Source organism: Atta cephalotes (assembly GCF_000143395.1).
Source record: "Atta cephalotes unplaced genomic scaffold scaffold00009, whole genome shotgun sequence".
Taxonomy (NCBI): Eukaryota; Metazoa; Arthropoda; class Insecta; order Hymenoptera; family Formicidae; genus Atta; species Atta cephalotes.
The window spans coordinates 223,412-233,634 of record NW_012130073.1 but is presented as its reverse complement, the minus strand read 5'-3'; the positions used below and the strand labels follow the sequence as shown (position 1 = coordinate 233,634).

The following is a 10,223-nucleotide window of genomic DNA, read 5'->3' as shown; positions in this document are numbered from 1 at the left end:
ACGCACGTCACGCACGCACGCACGCACGCACGCACGTCACGACACGCACGACACGACACGCACGCACGCACGACACGACACGACACGACACGACACACACGCACACACACACACACACACACATATATATATATATATATATATATATATTATAATATATTTAAGAACTTGTCATTTAAATTTATTAAAGATTTTTTGAAAAATGTCTCAAATATTTTTATATTTTATAAATTTTCTTCAGAAATTATAGAATGAGATTTCTTAAAAATTTTAAAATATTTCAGAATTCTCATGAATTCTAGAAATAATGTAATATTTTCTCACTACTTGAAAAGTTCCAATTCGTATATAAATAATATGAGAAATTTTTAAAAAATTATGAAATTATACAAAAATACTGAGAAATTGAAAAATCTAAAAAATTATAAAAAGAATTTTAAGAAAAATTTTCTTGGGCAGCTAAAACTTTGCTAACCACAGACAAACAGAAAAATTCTGAATGCTTCCGATATTTAGCGATATACAATTTCAATCATTACTCGCTCAATGAATTAATTAAAATCAATGTTAGAGATTTTCTACAATAAGCCAAATAATATTTTAATCGTAATTGATTATGATTGATCAATTTCTTACGGCTTAAGACTTAAAGCTTAAGTAATTGCTTATTGTAGAAAGTCTTTTACACATAAACATATTTATTATATTTAACATGGAATATTATCGGTATTAATATGAAATTTTGACATAGTGAATTGTTATGTATACCAAACAATATTCAATTTTGGCAATCGGTGAATTTTGATTAATTTTTATTTCGATCAATTCATCGCAGCATGTTCTAAGCTCATACAATAATGTACGATAATTGGACCGAACGATCTCTAATCCGATAATCATCTGAGAATAACATTGTCAAAGGTTAAATCTCTGTTCTCGCGATGGATGCCAGATTTTTTAAATGGATTCCACGGAAGCCTTCTCACTACGTGCGCTGTAGTGACGGATCCCGCCGGGCTTGGTTGTCCGGAAGAAACTCCAGAAGAGCTGCTCGCCGAGACGCTGCCCTTATCGTGATTGTTGGGTTTTCCTGGTTTCTAAAATAATTAGTTTCTACTGTCGTACTTTTGCATTGACCGATTATTATTTGTCAGAGAAATATTTTATTTATAACAATTATCTTTTTTTTAATAAAAAAGAGAATATAAAAATAGACAAATAGAAAAATTTATTATCAAAACTAATTAATTTCAATTATCTAATTCAATTATCTCTATTATATATTGCTACATAGGATAAAACCGCCCAAAAGTACGTCCTTTTCCTTCATGCTGTATAATTTGTATGTATATACAAGAATCCGAGTTTGAGCAGTAATAAAATGCTGCTTAAACTATTTTTTATAATTTGAACTTTATAATTTGAAAAATTGGTCAAGGTTTGTATCAATTTGATACAAACATTCATTCAGGAAATTAATTTTACCTTAATTAAAATCCTATTGCAACGTTATTTTGATTTTAAGCGAGGCTCTCAGATCTCTGTCTGACTCTGTTTCTTTTTCAGCTTTAAAACGAGACAGAGAGAGTTCTAAGTCTCGCTTAAAATCAAAGTAATATTGGTGCAACCAGGCCTAAAGGTAAAAATGCGTACTCTTGGGCAAGTGTCTTCTCGAGAGTACACACTATTAAAAAAGTGTCGCTTATTGTAAAAAACAATGTTGATTGAAAAGCTTTTATTTTTAATTAAATATAAATTTTTATAAATACCTGAAGTATTTTTACGTGCAGAGTTCACATAAATAAGTTTTCGATCGACGGTCGATATCCCAGCGCAATCGATAATGGGCCTAGAGCCAGCTGCTTTGGTACCAGAGCCCTTATTCTTGAAAAATATCGCATACATAAAACTAGGGAAATATTATAGTATACGTAACGTACACTACAGTATTTTCTTAATTTTATGAATGTGATACCAGAGAGAAACTTGAGAGAGGACATGAGGGCCTTTTTCCTGTAACTAAAAAATATCCCCGCATACTATTGTCCTCTGAAGAAGTGGATATAAAGCTACACAGTAATATCTATTTCCTTTTTGCGGTATTCTTGATAGAAATAAATCGTTGAAATTGTTGAAATAAAATCTATCAAATTAATAGAGATTTCAACAATTTCAGCGATTTATTTCCATTAGGAGCATTGCAAAAAAAAAAAATAGATATTGCTGTGTAGTTTACATCCACTTCTTCAAAGGACGTATAGTAGTATGCGAAGACATTTTGCGGTTACAGGAAAAAGACTGTCATATCCTCTTTCTCTCTGGTGATACTTTTCAAGAAGAGGGGATCAGAATTCAATTTTCATCGAATTTAGAATACAAATACAACCGTTACAAAATACATGTATCATCGTTATCATTATCTACAGTATCATTGTTTCTTACGGGCTCGATCAAGTTTTCAAGTGCGTACTTTTTGCGGACATCACGTCACTTTTTACTTTTAATAATGCAACCGTATAAAAATTATTACAGATATAATATTAAGTAAAATATATCTATCACTATACAAAATAGGTAATACAAAAAAAGATAAATGTCTTTTTTATATACATAATATAAATGGTACAGACTCATAAAGTAACAAATTAATGTAAAAATCGATAAATTTATTCATGACAAATATAGTAAGAAAATGAAAATCAAATTCACAAATTTAATATATCTCCTTTAAGCTCCGGATACAATGCGAAGAAATAGCGATAGCGATAGAAATAACACGATTTTAATACTATCAAAAACTGTATATTCCATTGTATCTTTGTTTTGTAGTATTTGTTTCTGATAGGTTAAAATCGTGTTATTTCTATCGCTATCGCTATTCTGAGACATTATTTCACTGCAACGATTACAAGTATCTTTTACACAGATTGGCTAATCAAAAAGATATGTTATGTGTGAGTTACAGCTGTTGCAATCTAATATAGTTGTGCCGTATCCAATAAACAACAATTAAAATGTGAATTAAAATGGGTCAACATTTTCAAATACGCATTCGCGAACATTAAAATAAATTTCTTTTTCAATCCAAATGCATTTTTATTTATTTATAGGAATTTCATGAAGCACATTTTTATGCCTTTCAATCTAAAAATAATACTAGCTTTTTTCTGTGCGTCGTGAACTTCTCAAGTCAAAATTCTGAATAGGAAATACAGTTTTTCAATCCCATTGAATTCAATTGATATCCCATTGAATCTAATAATATAATTTTTCTTACTTAAAATACGCACTCCAGACAACAGATAAACTTTCAATCCATTTCAATTCATCCATTTACTGGGTAAAGCTTAATGCGTACTCTTTAACGATACGTACTTTTGGACGATCTTACCCTATATAATGTTTAGAGTATTCTTATCTTAACTAACGTGTTGCATTATATTTTTTATCGGAATATTATTAATTATAAATTTTATCATTTACCTTTAGATAATTCCTATCCATTGGGGTGACTAATTTCAAATTTATAAAGTCACCGCATTGTTTTATCATCCGCACGACTTGCTCGTGGGATGCCCACTTAACATCTTTTTCGCCGATGCCGACTATGAAATCACCTTCCTTCATTCCGCCCACCTGAAAAAGAAAGTTTTGTTATTATTAATATTATTAAGTATTTGTGATCGTAATTGCAATTAAATACATTACATAATCACAAAAAGAAAGATTGAAGACAATTGGGTAAAAAATTTCGCTAAAATTATTCGTTTTTTAGAATATTTTCATCGCTGAAAATTTGTTGAGATTTCATTAAATGTGAATTTTTCAGATAACATACTGAAAAATTGCTGAAATGGAACTGAAATTTCTTCGAAATTTTGCTGAAAATAAATTTTTCTAAAAATCTGAACTGAAATTAAACAGAAATTTTTCTAAAATGCTGAAATTTCACTGAAGTGTTCCAAAACATGGAATAATTTCAGCAAAACGTTTTTCCACTAAAATGAATATATTAGATAATGAGGATTGTTACCCCGATAGATAAATTGTGGAAATATTATACAATAATGGCATCATCAATTGACGACAATTTTGCAATAATTGCGCTAACAAAGATAATTTGCCATAACACAATAGTTTTGTCAGAATAAAATTTCTAAATGATATTTATCAAAAATTTGATAAATCTAATTTGAGGTGTAAATATTTTTTAATTCACTTTCTTTCAAGAATGAAAAGAGAAGCCGGTAACATATTGAACAAATACAAATCAGAACACATTATTTTCAACCGATTATTTTCAAACTGAAATTGTTCGATAAACACTTCCAGAAAAATCATATATACATTTTAAGAGCCGTTTGACTTAAAAATTTTTAATTTTGCTGCTAAAACTAAATTTAATGCTGAATATATCAGATTTTATGTTGCAATATTTCTACATTATAATTTAGAAATAATTGTACATTTTTATAAGCAATTATTTTTCTAAAATATAGATAAAATATTTTTTCCAATTATTACACAATTTCTTTCTAAATTTAATTTGATAAATATGCCGCTAAAATGAGCTATATCATTATTATTTTGTCGAAATACTATGTCGAAATTAATTGAGCAAACGGTTATCAGTATTATTTTAAAAAAGATTAGAGTTTTTGCATTTATTTTTCTAAATATATCCGTATAATTGCAAATTATAAATTTTATGCAAGATCATATAATTTTATACTATTATCCTATACTATTATCCTATATAATAATACTATTATCCTGTATTGGATAGATTATCTTACATCCGCTAGTGAATTGTGATCGACGGCTGCTACTATCACCGGAGCATCACCCCGTACACTAAATCCAAAACCTTCGCCGTCAGGGCCTCTTTGAAGTTGTATCAATCGCGGTGCTGTCCAATGACGTTTGGCAGAAAATATCGCTACAGGTCCCAACGACTTGAAAAGGTCGTCCACTCCGTGCTGCCCAAAATCGGGATGAGTGATACTAAGTTGAAATTTTGTCGAGGCTACATTTGCAAATAGAAAAGAACAAAATAAAAAATATGCATTTTGATATTATAATTTATTTTCATCGAAATGGAAGAGACAAAAATTAATTAGGTTTTGATTAATAAATTTTTTTACAAAGCGTCATACCGATAATATCCGGTGGATCCAAAAGTTCTCGAAAATCATCTTCATTACCAAATCTATTATAGCTTTCAAGCGTTGCTTCTTGAGCTTTCTTCAGAACCTTCGCTAGAGCTTGTTTACCCTTCAGCTCGCGGCACATTCTCTGGAGCCGTTGACTCTCGTCATGCAAAACAAGAGCTTCTCTGAGATGTGCTTTGCCTGTAATAAAAAGTTTCTGTTCATATACGTCCCTTACTGAGAATAAATAAAAAGAAGAAATGGCGACGTAAAAATATCATTTATTAGTATTTTAAATCAATGTCATTTATATAAAATAAATTTCGCGTAAATGTAAAACCTAATAATTTCCTTTCGTTGTCATCTCTGGGAATAGTTGCGTCCAATTGAGTTTTCCCGTCGCTCTTTTGAATATGCTCCAACGTGAGCTTTGTTTCCACGCGAAATTCAGCAATTGGTCTGTCCAGCAGACCAACAGCGATATGCTTGTGAGCGAGGGCAAGATGGTGTTCGCGCTTCACTAATATCAATGAAATCCACGTCTCCGGGACGTAATCACGAACTGGCTCGCGTGATATCAATCCGTGGACATCATTATATATCGCTGCAACCTGGATTAATCATCTTCATAATTCATGTACTTTATTATACACCGATAATGGACACAAAAAAATTGTGAAAAAGTTTTTTTCTTTTTTTCTTTTCTTTTACCTGAGCTGCCTCTTGAGCAAGATCTAAACAAACATCGACGTTTCTGCTGTCCTTCGATTGAAGTTCCAGTTTTTCAAAGAGACACTCCCTTGCCTGAGCCTAAAATGCGAAATGAATTAATCGTTAATAGTATTGTATGTAATACATAATATTAAAAAATATTAATATTATTTAATATTATATAATATTATAAAAAATATATAAATAAGAGATCACTAATTATAAGCAGCGCCGTTTCAAAGATTTATTGCGTCTGAATGCAGAGCGTCCTACTTCCCTTTTGTATCGATCCAAATAATTCATATCAATCTTCACTAAATCCAAATAAATACTATCACGGCTATAATCAACATGAAAACCGCCATGCGCACGTGGCGGTACGATTATTTTTGTACGATTGTTTTTATAAAGACATATCATCGGCTGCAAGGATGTGCTGCCGTTATATCCCGGCTTGAAACGGCCCTGATTATGTGATAGAATAGTTCTTTTTATTTGAACAACTATCAAAACAAACATTAAATTATAAGACTAAAGCGAAAACTCACAAGCATCAACTGTACCAGCATCTCCAGCATATCTGGACCCAAATCCATACTTGGTGCATTTGTGAAATTCTCATGAATATACCGAAAGGTGCCAGCCGCTCTGAGAAAAGCGTCGACTGCTTGGTCGAGTCCTCGAGCCGTCAGACGATCCTGCTTGGCAGCCAGTTGCGTATAAAGCGCACCGGCATTAAAAAGAATGGATGCTTTCTCGAAAGCAACTGTTCGTTGACAACTCGGCACTCCTGTCAACGAATCGAACCATTCAAAATAGATGCCAAGGCTTCTGTCAGGTGGAAAGAAACGTCTCTCTATGAAATAAAGCTGATTATAATAACGCAGGAGTAACGCGATGCCTGCTGAATCTCTGGTCGGTGTCCTTGTAGCCTGCGAATATAAAATAATAAAGTATTTATTTATATAAAATTTTTCTTTATAATCGATCAAAACAGGTTCTTAGTACTTAAATATTTCTTATATGAATTTATATACATATATCTATTATAATTCTGCATATTACGCGCCGAAATCTATTTTGGCGCGCAATATGCTTGAAACACCATCATGAGCAGAACCAGAATAGTAATATCTATATTGCAAGCAATTTAATAATCTTTTTTATCTCCCCCCCCCCCCTCCCCCTAAACATCTTTATAAGAATATTAATTTAATAAAGTGATTATTACTCTGATTCTACTTGATGGTGTTTTAAGTTCGAAAAATTTACATTCGTATTATATTATCTCTTTTTCATTAACTTAAATTATGTATATTTGGAATAATATTCAAAAATTCATCGAAAATTATGATATTTTATAATAAAAAAAAAATTGAACAATGCAAAGTTCTCCATAGAAAATTTCTGAAATATATAAATAAGAAAGATAAAAAATTGTATATATTTTTTGTAATTTCTGTAAAAATTATTACTATTATGGAATAATATGGAGAAAAAACATGCATTATTTGTTTACCTGTCTGGTTTCCATCAAATCAGCTATAGCTTCTTCATAGTTTTCCCCGTCTTCGCTATAATGCTCCAAGATGAAATCCTACAAGAGAAAAAATAAATAATAAAAAATCGTTCATGCGGGGTGATCAATAATTCATGACACGTGCATGTAGCACGTGGAATCAGAAAACATGATTGACAATGTTAAATCGATATCCTCATAGCAACTACGACGCTTTCTTGGTTAGATATTTCTATTCACGATATTTGCGATTTTCCTCCGTGATTCTGGTTAAAGTGCGTTTAAGTGAGAAGCTAATGCAAGATAAAAATGGTAAAAATTACTCTTGAATTAATACGGAAACGTTCGGAGCATAATGAGGGCGAAATATCGACGTTGGAAGAAATAGCTTTGCACCAAGAGAATATCGATAAAATTCAATTGATAGATAGACACTGCAGAAATCTCAAGATCCTCTTATTGCAGAATAATCTCATATCGAAAATAGAGAATCTGAATATGTTGAAGAGACTGGAATATTTGAACCTGGCCCTCAATAACATCGAGATTATTGAGAATCTGGAGGGTTTAGAGAGTTTAAAGAAGTTAGATCTCACCCTCAATTTTATTGGAAATTTACAAAGTGTAAAAAGTCTCAGGTATTTTCTTTTATAAATATTAGACGTTTACTAATTCAATTGATCAATCGCATTATGCAGCTTTTACGAAATAAAATTATGTACAATACAATGATCAAGGGATGAATTAAAGAACTTATTGCCCTATATTATTATATGATATTACATAATTATTAGGATGTATAAATTATATGTAGATAATTTCTCATTATTGATATCATAAAATTCAGTTAAGAAATGTATCAAATAATTTATCTGATTAATTAAACAAGGTCCAATTATCAAGATCAGTCAAAGTTAAACTTTGATCAATTGTGCATTAATTGATATAATTTTCACAGTAGACTATTATATAATTTTAATAGAACTATAAATTCCCTTTCGATTCTCTCTAAACTATGGTTCATGTTTTACATAGATGTAATGAACATTTGGAGCATTTGATTTTAATGGGAAATCCGTGCACGGATTACGAATATTATAGACAATATGTTGTAGCAACTTTACCACAATTGCAAGAGTTTGACATGCAGGAGATTGAAAGGTCGGAACGTATCAAGGCATTGCAGATCTATTCGCGAGCGCAAGATGATATTATTGAGAGCTATTGGCATTATGAGAAAACTAGGATAGCTCAACGCATTCGTCGTAATGCTGAACATGAAACCATAGAAACAATCAATCAAATGGTAAATTAAATAAATGATTTCCAGTATTGTCATTATGCATAAATGTCTTTTAAATTATCTGCAGTCTTCTAAGTATGTAAACAGTTATATCGTAGATTCATTTACGCATGAAAAATACAAAGACGAGCGTATAATATTTTCCTTAGAATATTACAGAGGAGCAAGCGAAACATACAAAGAACGAACAAAATGAAAATATGAATACAGAGCAGGATGGTGAGCCAGAAAATGAACGTTTTTGGAAGCAACCTAGTTATCATACGCCAGAAGATAGAATCGTTATCGCTGAACGATTTATGAAAAAACAAGAGAAAAAGCATATTTCGAATACGAGTAATCATTCAAAACGTGTGCTGAAATTATTCGCTCCAGACGGAAGAGCATACAATATAAATCAAGCAAAAGTGCCATTCAGATTAAATGATGAAAGCAATCCCGATTTTGTTGTTCTTGAAGTTTCCGTTTATAGGTAATCATTAATTAATACAATTATATGACAGAGGAAACTATTTGTTACAATTTTGTATTAGATTCTTTTTATAGATATAATGTATATATTTAAATTAATGAATATTTATATAAGCATTGATCCAATACATCTTTAATTAAATATAATCTATATTTTATTTCGTATATATCAATGTTTTCAAATATTTAAAATTAAAATTTTTCATTAGTAAAACTGCAGATAAATTTTGTTTGTAAGAAAGAGAAGACAAGTTGTTATTGACAATAAAATGAGACAAATTGTCATATTTACAATTATCTCAAACATGTATCTATACTCAAGATTACGATGAAATCAAATATAAAATACTTCATACAAAATATTTATTTTAGAATATAAAATCAAAATTTATAAAAATATATTAATACAGATTTGTCTTGAATTAGTTATTAAATTAATATCTATCTCAATCACTAAAAGAAAGAAATAATTAATTTATCAATTCTAAACATAGCATAAATTCTTACATTGTAGGCCGTCAGGTTCACACCTTGACGGAAAAATGGAAGCGTCAGGTTCACACCTTGACGGAAAAATCGAAGCAAATCAGAACTCGCGGAAAAACAGAAGCAAACAAGCGAAATGTACAACCTACTACTACTGTGAGTTTCGATTGGCTTCCGCTTTTCCGCTTTCCGCTTTTCCGTCATGGTGTGAACTTGGCCTCAGTCTTTCTCGATCGAACTATAACTAACGCTTAACTCTTTATTCTTCATTCGAGAAAATACAAATAAAAAATTAGTATACATATCAATTTAAATATATGTTATTGTTATAATGTACATAGAAGAAATATACAAAAGAAATAATAATAACATGCCTATAGCTTATGTATCCAAAACAACTAATTCACAGAATGAAATATTTACTTTCAACAGCAAAAATCACATAAACAGACAATATTTTACAATACAATTTACGGCCAACAAACTAAATGAAATAGTAAAAATGTCATAAGTATATTTATGTATATGTTTATAAAAACGTATTGTTTTCTTTAATAATTAAAAGAACCAACTGTAACAATTT

The 10,223-nt window shown here is 30.5% G+C and overlaps 1 protein-coding gene across 1 annotated transcript in view; it reads right to left on the bottom strand.

The window, feature by feature from the left end:
• LOC105627406 (rhophilin-2) overlaps nt 1–10,223 on the bottom strand; it is a 32,343-nt gene that overhangs the window by 16,942 nt on the left and 5,178 nt on the right. Inside the window, exons 5-11 of the mRNA XM_012208689.1 lie at nt 7,381–7,458; nt 6,410–6,793; nt 5,862–5,960; nt 5,491–5,761; nt 5,157–5,351; nt 4,797–5,026; nt 3,484–3,636 (exon numbers count right to left, since the gene is read on the bottom strand). Coding sequence (XP_012064079.1) covers nt 3,484–3,636; nt 4,797–5,026; nt 5,157–5,351; nt 5,491–5,761; nt 5,862–5,960; nt 6,410–6,793; nt 7,381–7,458 — 1,410 coding nt within the window. The remainder of the gene's footprint in view (nt 1–3,483; nt 3,637–4,796; nt 5,027–5,156; nt 5,352–5,490; nt 5,762–5,861; nt 5,961–6,409; nt 6,794–7,380; nt 7,459–10,223) is intronic.